Source organism: Octodon degus, unplaced genomic scaffold (assembly GCF_000260255.1).
Source record: "Octodon degus isolate 3935 unplaced genomic scaffold, OctDeg1.0 scaffold00005, whole genome shotgun sequence".
Classification (NCBI taxonomy): domain Eukaryota; kingdom Metazoa; phylum Chordata; class Mammalia; order Rodentia; family Octodontidae; genus Octodon; species Octodon degus.
Genome location: NW_004524581.1, coordinates 21639032 through 21652715, shown reverse-complemented (window position 1 = coordinate 21652715; position 13684 = coordinate 21639032). Strand labels below are relative to the sequence as shown.

Genomic DNA, 13684 nt, shown 5'->3' with positions numbered 1-13684 from the left:
ATATATATATATATATATATATATATATATATATGTAATGAAAATTAATTAAAGGGGCTAGGGAGCTAGCTTGGTGGGCTGTTTGCCTGGCAAGCACAAGGACTTGGGTTTGATCCCTGGAGCCACATGCCAAGCTAGCCCTGGAACCTCAAGGTGCAAAACTGGCCACCGAAACCTGGCATAGTGGCACACGCCTGTAATCCCAGCACTAGGGAGGCTGAAACAGGAGAATCGCTATGAGTCCAAGCTGCATAATGAGACCTTGTATCAAATAAATAAATAAATAAAGATTAAAAAATTTTTTGAAGAAAATTAAAGATAAATTATCTATAGTAACCAATAATTTGAGTACAAACATAAATAATGTCAATAGATAAAAATGAAATGATGTCTCCAATGCCTTTACATACACATGCACATAAATATATGTTTGTACACATGCACATGCACATATGTGTAAGCATGAGTGCATGCAATAGCATGTTTAATCTACTTCTGTTACCTTGAGTTAATACATAATGGTCTGATAGCAGAACAGGGAAGCCTGTTTGCATTTCAATGGTGCCTCATAATCCAAGCAAAATCTAATGAAGATTCTCAGCCTGGCTTCCTCTCGGCTTCCTTTTAAAATCCTAGATCGGAACTCGTTCATCTCTCTTGCATTTGTCTCAAGTGCAAAATTGGGCTAAAATCCTTCCTTCTCCATAATTTATATAAAAGTTTCAAAATAAAAATTATAAATCAAGCACAAAATAATGTTGTCAATCCCCATATTTCTAGGAGGAAGAATTATTGTAAAACAATCTGCACAGTTATAAATGAAAGGGGGCAGAATTTAAAGAGAGTCATAATTGATAGCTGTGAACTCCCCCAAGCTCTGAAATCCAATCAGACCAGGGAAGAGTTAAAAGAGGAGAAGTCCCGAAAGCTTAGATGACTTTGGAAACACAGATCAAAAACAAAGAGACAGACAGTATAATTAACTCCATTACTGCTCAGTCAAATGAAAACAGCCCTGACACCCCTCCTTATTTATGACACCCGCCAATAGCTCAATTCTGCTCCTGGATAGTGCTGTAGGACAGCACTGGCTCCACAGCAGGTGGAACAGAGACAAGCTGCGAAAATTTATGTCACTTGGTCATGCTATAGATAGAAGATTTATGCAGAAGCCCCATAAAAAATAAGTAGCTTTTATATCTTCTTATAACAATTCCTGTTCTCTAGCAAACAGAAGTCTACAGAGAAAGCTGGAATTTTCCAAAATGGATTTAGAACAATAAAAACATATTAAATACATATTCTGTCCCAGACAGGGGATGTTATCAATAACAATAAAACAGTGTGTAATCAAGTCATCCATTGATGTGAGGGAAATATTTTCATTTCATTTCTGAGTTGCCTGCCTTAGTAATTGGAAAATTCTTCAGTGTGGCACATGCTTGCATTGTATAGGAGGGACAGGTGGAGGGACACAAAATGGAATTTGTGGGTCATGCCACATCCCTTCCAGGGGTGCCCTTGGTGACACAACCTGCTCCGTTCCTCTTCTGTTGGTTTTTTGCATTATGGTTCTCTGTTCTTGATATATATTATGTATTGTAAATATATATAAATAGTATTTGTCACATATATATTTTGCTTACTCTTCTGTTATTATTCAATGCCTAGTGCTAAGTAAAGGCAGGACCACATGTATGATTCCCAGTGGTTGTCTAATCCCAGCACTGTGGAATGAGTCCTCCGTGAATGTTTGCTCATCTAATGTTGAACTGATGTACTTGGAGCTTATCACTTTCTACTTCATGCCTTAGTCCATTGCTTCAGCTTTTACAAAGAGGAGGGTGACTGTGTTTATTATTAGAGAAAAAAAACAGGAGAGCGCTTTCTATTGTGGCAAATTATGCAATGGGTTCATCAACCTACAATACAGAGGTGGTACCCACAAATTTAAAAATCTATAAGATTTCTTAGCCATTAGTCTCCTAAATCTCACCCACATGCCCTGCTCTACCCTCACCCTTCTTCCCTCTCCTCTCCTCTGCTCTCCTCTGCTCTCCTCTCCTCTCCTCTCTTCTCCTTTCTGTTCCTTTCCTTTCCTGTCCTCCTAATTTTGAAGCTTGAAAGCATAGATCTCTTCTCTCTGAGAAATTTGTTTCCATGTTCATAGGCAGAGGGAAGAACTGTCCCTAGCGGGCAGCAGAAACTTCCTGTCCCCACAGCCCTAGGTTGGTCTGGGAAGCCAAAGTTCAGTGCCTACAGAGGCAGAGCTGGTGAGGACATAGGCTGGGTTTGCTTGTCTTGTGTCAGGAAAGCTTTAGAAGTTTCGAGGATCACCGCACACAGGGAGTAAAGCCACTTTCTCTGATCTTCCCGCTCGAAGGACTAGCCTTCCAGTTACTGGAGGTTTCTGTCCATACTCAGCTGGGTCCAATGCAGAGCAGCACATAGCAGAGGGCAACCTTTCATGGCAGCGGCAAAGAGCAAGCTAAACATTCATTATTATAAATGTTTCTTGGGAGATTCCTAGCCATTCTTCTAGGAATGGAAGAATGCTATATATTTATTGCACAGGGGACTGTCATAAAAGAGTATTCCAACTTGGTTCCTAATTTTTTTGGTATCCTGAGGACAAAACACAAAAACTTTCTATTTCCTCATCTATAAGAAGTAATTTTGCAGAACATGAGAAAGAAAAAGACTATTTGCAATGAGAGTACTAAATTAGTATCAACTCAAGAAATGACAGATGTGTGTATGTAACATGATTTGTCAATAAACATTAACATGCTCAGTAGTACTGTAGTCTTGTGGATTGGTTGTAAGTCCCCTTCTCAACTGCCTTGGGTCCACATTCCAGCCCTATCACTTTACATGGTCTACAACACTGCGTAATATTTCCAGGTCTCAGTTTCTTCATCTGTATTTTGGGGCAACAATTATAATTGCTCTAAGGGATTGGTGTGATAATTACATAATTACCTAAATTATTTTGGTCCTCAACAAGTATAGATCACACTTGTTTGTGTTTTTGCATGTTTTATAATTTTTATTTACATTTTAGACATTCTGAGCAAAACACTGTTGATATTATGGGATTCTGTTATATTTCTATTAAGAGAGTTGTTGGAGACGGTGTTTGTGTTTATTTGTTCAGCAGGGAATTCACTTTTCAAACCTCTCTCTAGACTTCAGGCCTTCTCTTTGAGTGGCAGCTGCTAGACCACACAGGAATAGTTCAGAGGTCAGAAATGCAGGTAAAACAAGGAGATTATTCATTTTGATTATGTCATTCTTGGGATTTTCTCCCTCACTTTATTTCCGCTGTAGTTTCCCTGAACTCTGGCTTGTAGTTCATGAAGCCGCTGGTGTTCTGTCTTAGCTACTCCAACATCCACTGGAACTGGCTTATGGGTCACAGCAATCAGAGCAGGAAGCTTAACCCCAGTTGTTCTCATTGTCTAAGCTTAGACCTGTCACCACCAGGCTCAAGTGCTCTCATGGATTTCTTTAGTACTTGTCCAGTGTTTACACCTTTAGCTGTATCATGGTTAGTACAATAGAACTATTCATCATTAAAAGCTGTAGAAGCATGCCTAGATGTACTTTTATAACTGATAGTAAACAAATGTAAATTTCTGCTTTGTTTCTGGTTTCCCCTTTCATTTACCAAGAAGTAATATATATCTAGAGTGCATCCATGTTGATGTTGGGCACAGGACATGTTTAAGGTATTGGGATGACACTGAGAAAGATACCTAGAGCAGTGCCGGTGAACCTTTTAGAGCTTTCAACGATAGACAAAGTCTGTTGTGACACATATGCCACAGCTTCACCACCACTGCCCTCAAGTAACTGCGACTCAGCTCATTTCAAATCTTATGAAAATAATTGAGATTTTTTTGTTATTTATATTTTAAGTCTTATTTCAGGCTAAGGTTGGATGTTCTCTGTGGAAATTTTATTTTATTTATTTATTTTTTTGTGGAAATTTTAAAGTTACTTTTTGAGTTTGTAATAAGAAAAGCATGCACATAGCCTAAGAGTATAGTATGGAAGATGATAAAATAAAAAGTAGATTTCTCTCTCATCTCCCTCCTTCTCTTCCCCTCCAGGATGTCTGCACTAGTGCTGAAGTTTGGTGTGTCCTTGCAGAGATTAGTGCTAATAGGTATATCAGATTCAGTTTTTGTCTTCCCTAATAGGTAGTGGCCTAGTGCCACTTACCTGGCTATGTCCTTTTTCTACATCTTAGAAATAGCTCTATGAGAGTGGTTGTGCTTTATTGTGTGTCTTGCTTGAATGGACAAAGGACGATTTACTTAGGCAGACCTTTAGTGTGAGCATTTAGTTCATCAATCCAAATAGTGCTGTAGTAAGTATCTTCAGGTATATATTACTCCACATCTGAATTCTTTGAGGTAAAATTGCAGTTATTGAGCTTTGATTTATTTTGGTAAGATTTAGCTAATTTGCTACCAATAGAGATTGTTACTCACAGAATGATATTTCCTACAAAGAATTATGTGACTAAAAATTGTGGTAATTATCAGAAAAGTTACAGTAATTGTAGCAAATATCAAGATAATAAGTAATGTTAATTAAGACAATTTTTATTAATCCAGAAAAAAGTTGTTTAGAAAGTTTGAGTAGAAGTTATGAGTGCAAGTAAAATAACTGGTTCTAAAAAATTAAGCTGTGAGAGAAACAAAGCACATTTTTCCTATCTCTGAAAAGTATTTAATGAGATTCCCCATATTTCCCAAGGGAAAAAATGGTCACTGACCTTTTTTCTTTTCCTTTGCTTGGTTTTAGCAGTGTCTGGCCCAGCACTCCCATTCCCGAGGGTCACTGGTGTAGTCTTCCCTGGGTGCTGTGATCCGGATGGGGGAGCTGTGGGTGTTGGGGGTGGTGTGTTCTCAGGGGAGTCTGGGCAGGAGGACTTCATGCAAGATCCCTGCTGATTAAGAGACACGGCGTTGAAGTTACATGACCAGATCTTCTGCTAATATTAGTGTTGCTTTAATATCTAATGATGTGATGCTACTTGCAGCTTGAAAGTAAAAACACTATTCACATTTAGTTCTTAGACATGAGCTCTATCTTGGACTGAAAAGTTCTAAATATGTTAATTTTTCATCTAATTATTTAAGACAAGACCAGAATTCTTAACCTCCAGCTTCTTAACCTCTGCTGGGCTTGTTACTCACACACATTTCTGAATGGAGTTTTTGTAGAATTTCAAAAGGAGCCCTAGATTTTTTGGCCAAGTTGGATGTCATTTAGATGCCCCTCAAATCAGAGTCTCCAGCACTTCCCCAGCACACAGGCTTCATGGCAGAGGTCCCTACGTGTGTTCCAGCTGTTCCAACTTCTCATGCCTTCCTTTCTCCCTCATATCACTCTTGATTCTAGTTTTTTGGGTCATGACTACAAGTCTGTTCTTTCTTAATTGTGAAAATAGTGCAAATGTTTTGAAACCTGTACTTTCAGTTTCTTCTCTGGTATGGTCAAATATCCTAAATTCTTTCAACTGGTTATTAGTAAGAATAGTTTTACGTTTTTCCTTTTTAACAACCCCTTTTCCCCCATACACACACCACAGGATCAATGCCCATCCCGTAAGTCCACACCTAGAAACTAAAAGAAAAAAAATTTCTTGTTATATCATAGTACTGTCTTCTAGGAAATATACAGGCAAGTGAAAAACCTCTAAGTCATTGTCCTTATTCTTATCAACCAAGTAATCATAATATATACCGGCCTACTCTTCTCTACAATGTTTTAAAAATTATACAATTTACAAAATGTCTTGCTGAAACTGAGATATTGAAATACTGGTCTCAAAAATATTTCTTAATCTGTTTGTGGAGAAACAACATCAAATGAGTAGGAATGTGGATAATCTGGTATAACTTTTTCCTGGAATAATAAGATAAAAACTGAGTATTCATGATCCATAATGCTTAGAATGAGAAGTGCTTGATTTGTGAATGTTTGTATCACTTTTAGTGATCAGATCATAGCTGTCTGTGTGTAAACTGTTAAAACTAAAACTTGGAAATTAATTCATAGAAAGAATCTAAGTTTAATGAGATCAGTCCCTTCCATGGCTAGTGCTCAAGAATGATGTTCCTATGAGCATGAAAGAATGCTTTTAGTTAGCACTTGGGAGGCTGAGACAGGAGAATTTTGAATTTGAGGTCCCCAGGGCTATGCAGCAAGTTTGAGGTCAACCTGATCTAGGTAGCAAGACTATCGTCTCAAAAACAAAACAAAACAAAACAAAACAAAAAACACTTCCTTTCTGTACATGTACTGGTGGTATCAATCCCATGGGTTTGAGGATCCAAGTCCAAGTCCAATGCAAGTTAACACAGTATTGCCATTCCTTCTACTCAAAACATCTTTCTAAACCCTTCATCCTACAGCAAAAATCCTCCCAAGATCCAAGAATACTTCCTTAATAATTCTAGTAGTCTAAGACTCTAATCACTATAGATCTTAACCACTCAACAGTTTGCCCCAAGCAACAGTTGGGCAGTGCATTTGTTTATGTACTGAATATCCCAAGCATTGCTTGGGTAGGAGCCATTTCAACTAGTTGATTTTTGTATTGAATAAATTTGATAAAGCTGTCATTTTTATATTTCTCGTAGTATTATAATAATTGATGAAAAATAATGGAATTTTTGGTCATCCTATATTTAAATAATTGGACTGGTACTGGTAAGGGATTAATTTCTTGATCAAACTTCCTACTATCCTTCTTCAATAAACCTTTAGCTTGAGTTTGTTTTGGTACTAGGACCTCTACTCTGAGCTACATCTGCAGTCCTTTTCATTGTTTTTGACAGAAGGCCTCACTAAACTAAGGCACCCAGGCAGGGTTTCAGCTTGCATCCTCCTGCCTCAGCCTTCCAGGGTGCTGGGATTGCAAGTACTTTCTTTCTTTTAACACTCAGTTTTCTCTCTGTCTTTAACTAAAGTGTGTGTGTGCGTGTGTGTGTGATTTTAAACTCTGTACTTCATTTCATTTGGAAATTGTATATGGTATTTTGAATTGTCAGTCCATTTACTGCTTGTTCTGGCTCCATGAATACAGTTTCTACCTGTCTGCTGAGTCTTCTCTGGACCCAGTTTAGTAAAGTTCTGCATATATAGTCCTAGATGTAGAGTTTGCTATGGGCTGCAGTGCTGATGAGGAAAGTTCCTGCTGCAGGTGAAGCAGAGATCCCTTAAGAGGAATCTATTTTCTTTGTCAGGTAATAAAGGGCAGGCAGGAAGGTAGTCTTTAGGCTCAGCTGTCTATCACAGAGGAGGCAAGGTGCCCACCATGCCAGCAATAACCTGAGGCTTATGCTAACATTGTTAGAACACTTCATGACACTCATGCCCTCACTTTACAGAATGGCCAGGAAATCTAGCACACACAGGACATTTTTCTCAACTGTTATGTAGCTGGGAACAGTTGCTGTGGTTGCTGAGCAGTTGCCCAGGGCAGCTTGGCCACCCTGGAGAACCCAGAAAGGGGAGGACTAAAGGGCTGGCCATACAAGCAGTCACTTGAACATTAAGGGAAAACTAGGCTTGTTATATTCACAGTAAATTTCCTCAATTAGAAATGTTACAACAAATCTGTCTGATGTTAATGGAAAGCATACTTACAAACATATGCATACAGTGAACATGCATCAAAGACATTTTAAAGGGTATTCTTTGACATCATAATTTGGGTTTGAAACATAGAGAAAGCAAATAATGTTTAATCAACTAAGTAAGCTCTCAAGACTTTAAAAATATGTTGACTGATAATGATGTATGATCTAAAGAAAAAAAAAAAAGGATGTTTAATGGGAAAAAACATTTTCATCCTCCTTGGATTTGAAGCCAATCTGATCCTCCAGGGCATATAAGAGGATGCAAGCTGACCTCATTTGTAATGAGATGCTATACAGGGATGTATTTTGGTACATCTTCTAAGTACCCTAAAGTAGATGGTGAACTTGGGGTTCACAGTGTTCACAAATCCCACAGAGCCATAGAATGGCTTGATGGGGGTCTTTACAATCTGAAATTGTATGCAAAATTGATGAATGTGTTTATGGAGAAGTGATTTATATCAGATTCCCAAGGCATCTGTAGCCCAAAACAGATTACAACTATTTCTTAAAACTATTTCAGCAATATCCTCCTCATTTACTATTATTAAGAGGAAAGAGGTATGTGGGTTTTTTTTTTTTTTTTGGTGGAACTGGGGATTGAACTCAGGCCCTTGCACTTGCCAGGCAAGTGCTTATTCTACTGAGCTACCTCCCTGGCCCCAAGGGAAGAGGTATTTGTAATTAAGATAAAGTATAGATATAAAACAGCACTCTGCCATTTTTCTTATGCTATACATTTTATTCAATTTGCTCTAAAACTCATCTAATAATTATATATACTAATGTTAAGCCACATTTTTGCTGTTGCCTCTATGGCTATTAGATGGAATAATATGAAATTGCTATTTGTGTGTAAAAAAGGCAAAATATTGGCAAATGTATTCAACATGTTTATTTCATTTGTTTCTACGCACACATTGCTTCAGAGAATATTGTGCATGCTAAAAGTGGTACACGATTATGCAAAAATGTAAAAAAATGACAGAAGTTGAGAGAACCTGCAGACAGTGGCCCTAGGAGCATACAACAGATAAGAAAATGACCTGATTTTTACATTAGAGGGCTAATCTCAAAGCTAGGAATTAATGGAGTTACGCTTCTTTAAGTCCTGTTCATATAAAAGTTAATGAATGAAGTTTTCTTTTAAATGCCAGGAATTATTACATGAGTAATAGTAACTATCTTTTTCTTTTTGGCAGTGCTGGGGACCTGAACCAGAGCCTTCTTTGTGCATGCTAGGCAGGTGCTCTACCACTATGCTGCATTTCTAACCTAATTCCATCATTTGAGGCACAGAGAAATAACTTTTCCCATCATTACTGGACAGCCTTTGCCAACTATTCTTTCATGAGGAAATGAGATGCCACTAGCTCTCCTGTTCTGAAGAACTGGGAAAGGCAAGTTGGACAGAGAAACGGTAAAAACAAAAACAAACAACAACAACAACAACAAAAAAACAAAATAGGCTATCAGGGTTTAGCACAGAATGAGCACCTAATAAATATGTTTAAATGGTGAATGTGTAAGATTCTTTGACTGAAGGATATACATGTCTACATAATATAAAGAGCTACTGAGACAAATCATATATATATATATATATATATATATGACAAAATTCAAAGCTGTATTAAAGTTAAATTTTCTGATACATACCTCAGGAGAACTGTGATACTGGATAAAGGTTGCAGAAATGGCATGGCTGAAAGGGTCACCTGCCTTGGTCACCATGTCCTGCCTCACAAGAAGAGCCAGATCCACTAACTGGAAGATCAGAGCAATGGAAATAAAGTCACATAGCTCAAGTAGTAAAAAAGTGACACAGTATGAGTATGCCTAACAACTTCTATGGGGGGCATGCACAAAGATTTCTACTGCCTGGTAAATGGGCCTACTTGTGAATTCCAGTGAGGGGTAACCATTTCTAGGGAATGGTTCTCAAAAGTCCTTTCATAATCACCAGGGAAGCATTTTGTAACATAGATCCTTGGGCCAAGTTCTAGAGATTTTGGTTCAGGTCTGCTCTAATTCTAGTCAGGAGTTTTTGCTGTAATATGGTCCAAGTTGATGCTGGTGTTGTGGCCTACAGACCATGCCTGGAATAATTCCTTTTGTGATCAGATTTGGGTGAGCACTAAGGAGATCCAGAGGAGCATACTTCAAAGCTCAAAAATAATCTTTTAACATGACAGATGAAGACTTAAAGAGTTTAATGTTACAAATAAGTATGCAATCAATTTCTGATAAGGATAAAGTTTCGAGAAACTTTTTTTTCTTTTTTTTTAACTTTAACATCCACCAGAGCCAAGGATACAAAGAAATACAATTGAACTAAACTCTGGAAAATGATATAACTGTCACAACAGAGAACTCATGGCTGATATCAGGGTTGCTAGAGCAGGAGGTCGAAGAAAAACAAGGCAGTAGCCATCATGTACAGCTTGATGCTACAGCTTAGAATTCTTACCTGTGCCACTGTTTCATATGCTAAATATGCTAAAATTTCCATAGCAACAATGTTAGGTTTTATCTCCATGCTGCTGTAGTCCAACCAGTCTCGAAATTTGGAAGCTTTTTTGGCTAATCATTAAAAACAGAAAAAATTAACTTTTAAAATGCTTTAATACTATACATTAATACCACAAAATGAAAAAATCTCTTGAGAACTGCACAGTAAAAATAAGGCATGCAAAAGCAATGTTTTTGAACTTTTACTACAGTCCAGATTTTTTAGTCCCAAGAAATCCAAGATTTAAGCATTGGTTACAAAGGGACACAATGGGTGTTACAAGAACTTAATTATGAATATAGGTTTTTTTTTTTTTTTTATCTTCTATGGTATAAGACACAGTGAACTTAAACCATGTAATGTTTCACACTTCTTGTATTGCTTTGGAGTGTATCACTATTGATCATGCTTAAATTACAGCAATGGTCAGAGAATTATTTGCTTGATGTAACTATTTTACTCTTATGGAAAAATAAAATCTGAAGGAAGACTGTTGAAAAAGGAACATTTGGAAATTGTATTTCTAATACTTTTTAAAATGTACATATTACTAGAATAGGCTCAAAATTATCAATTTAGACTAAAATGATCTGTATTTGGCCTGATTAAACCAGTTTTCCAGATTATGAAGATGTGAAAATCCTTAAGCCTGACTTAAAACCATCCAGACTGATTCCAACCTGCCTTCACCTGTCTTTTTGCCACCTCGCTTGAGCATCGTCCCCTACACTCAGGCCTGTTCCCTTCCTCCCATGGATGCTCATGACTACTCCTTCATTCATATGAACCCTGACCATTCTGCCCGAGATATACTTCCCCATTCTAGCCCTTTATGGAAATCATCACATATCTTTAGTGTGTACTCATATAATATCTCAAGACAAATCATAGTTCTTTGTGGGCAAAGCTCATGTCTCCAGTCTTTCTATGCATCAACAGTGGCATACATATACTGAATCAGCAACACAGGGAACCTTCAATTAAATATCTCTAACCATAGGGCTACGCAGTCAGAGGGACACAGGTCTTGTTTTAGACACCAGTGATATTTAACTAGTTACTTAGAAAAGATTGATAGTGAAGATTTTATCGGATCTATAATGTAATCTTTTTTTAAAAAATCACTGATTATTCTTTTGATTCATCCTCTTCCTGGTCTACAAAACATGTAACTGTAACTCAAAGATTGATGTTTTGATCCTTGCAGCCTCTTCATGGATACCATATACAGAAGAGTTTTCTTTCAAATAAATCACAAAAGACATGAAGTCATGTTACTGAAATACATATCCAAAGCTGTCAAATGTGGTGGAATTATGGTAATCCCCCTTAAAGCTATCTCCCTAAAGTAATTAATCTTCCCCGTATGACATACAACATTCCATCTAACTAGTAAGCTGGAATAGCTCACAAACACTTGTGTAACATCTGTGGAATACTTTTAAAGTTGAAATTAACAGGCAACAATTTAGTAAGATCAATAAAATGTATCTTACTCTTCCCTCTGACAGAGCACCAGGAACACAGAAAAAGTTTTTAGTGGCCATACTCTTAACTTATTTTAACGGTGAAATAAAGGGATCATTGTTAATACTGGGTCAGATCTATGCACATAAACAACAGCATTAAGGGGCCAGGGAAATGGCTCAGTAGAATATGCACTTGCCTGGCAAGGCAAGGGACTGAGTTCAATCCCTGGTTCCCGCCCCCCACAAAAAGAGAGAGAGAGAGAGAGAGAGAAAAAAAGAGAGAGAGAGAGAGAGAGAAAACCACAATAAACCAACAGCATTAGCAGCTTCCTTGCTAGACTGTAGAAGATGTAGTGACAAGGACCTCAGTCACTGCTGCACTGTTACAAAATAACAACTGCTATTAGCAGACTCAAAAGAAGGGTTTCTAGAAGAAATGAGTGATGGAATAAAAAAACTCATTAATAGAATGGTATATAGCTCATACAATGTATATAAAAAGATGGATAAGGGTCCCTTAAACTCTTAGGATTGCTTCTTTTCCATTGATCAGTGAAGACTGTAAGTTAGTTCCTTCCCTGCTATCAGATAAAAGGGTGACTTCAGAGTTGGTCCCTTCTAGGCCACGACACTTTGTCTACAGAAGATGCAAAATCCTCCCTCCTCATTCCTTTTGCCAAAGTATCAGGAGAATGGGTCACCTGGAAACTGACTAACAATTTAAACAGAATCCTCCACAAAGGGCAACAGTTCAATATGATTCTGAAACTGAGTTTTTAGCCCGCTCTGTACACAAAACAACTCTACATAATGATTTCATTTGGAAATTTAAGGTTAAATCTCACAAACATTCTTATCAATGATCACTACCAAATATACCACAGTGAAAGGAAGCTTTATAAATCAATTAGTATTAAACTGAAAAGACTAACTTATATACATAGAAAACCAAATGACTGGAATCTGACCTGTGTCTTGATACCGCAGCTTATGCTCTGCTCACTCATAAAGTGATAAACTCAGAATTTACAAATGTACTGGGAATCACAGTGACTGCCCTGATCGAACATTTTAGGAAGCTGCCAGGTGTGGTGGTGCACACCTGTAATCCCGGCACTTGGAGGCTGAGGCAAGAGGATTGCAGCAAGTTTGAAGCCAACCTGGGTTACATGGTGAGTTCAAGGCCAGTCTGAACTTCACAGCACGATTCTGTCTCAGAAACAAACCAACCAACCTTATGAGAACAGGCATGGCACAACCACGGCCCCTGTACCCTGTTAATTTATGGGAAGGGGAAAATGAAGAGAGCTCTGCAGCCTGACAAGTGTAGGCATGGTTCCTGGGTTTGCCAACCCTCCTGGACTAGGTAAGTACCTTGACTTTGGTGCTAGATAAAACTGACTCTTCTACTAGGGTTTCCTAAGAAGACCCTAAGAACACAACAGAAATGATTAATTCTCTTTCCAAAAAAGAAAGTGTAAAATACTGTTCACTCTGTGATTATTTTACACAGAAAGAAAAATGTTAATTTCTAATCTACTCTAGCTTACTGTGTTAAAAACAAAAATAAAAAAGTTTAATTTTCAAATAAAAGGCATATTTGGAGCCTTGAGACTATTATTAGCTTTAGTGTGAAATAGAACTTCTGGTCCTTTAAGTGAATTAAAGTTAAAATATGATTTAAAAATAGTTCAACTGAACTAAATGTTACTTTATAAGCTAGCGATTTATATTTACAAGACTTGAATGCAATTTTTAAACCTATAAATTACAATACAAAACCTCTCATTTGCTGAAATTGCCATGATCTGAAGTGTCATTTACTTAATGCTTCACAGATGTCGGATGCCAAATTGTTAGACCAATTGGAAAGTATATTTGGTAGGGAAAGTCTTCCAGAACATGTTTGGCTATATTTTACTGACATTTACATGGGACATTATTTGGTATGTGTCATTTATTTGTGCCTTATAATCTAGAAATGTAGCTCTCGTTTTCATTTTCTGTATTCAGTATGCTGCTACCATCACCACACAATGGCT

At 37.5% G+C, this 13684-nt stretch overlaps 1 protein-coding gene across 3 annotated transcripts in view; it reads right to left on the bottom strand.

Moving 5' to 3' along the window:
* Supt3h (SPT3 homolog, SAGA and STAGA complex component) overlaps positions 1 to 13684 on the bottom strand; it is a 442678-nt gene that overhangs the window by 95064 nt on the left and 333930 nt on the right. For 2 of the 3 annotated variants that reach the window (XM_012515533.2, XM_023719403.1), the window contains exons 8-10: positions 10132 to 10244; positions 9321 to 9428; positions 4787 to 4960 (exon numbers count right to left, since the gene is read on the bottom strand). In XM_012515533.2, coding sequence (XP_012370987.2) covers positions 4787 to 4960; positions 9321 to 9428; positions 10132 to 10244 — 395 coding nt within the window. The remainder of the gene's footprint in view (positions 1 to 4786; positions 4961 to 9320; positions 9429 to 10131; positions 10245 to 13684) is intronic. The other variant, XM_023719414.1, reaches the window with a different exon arrangement.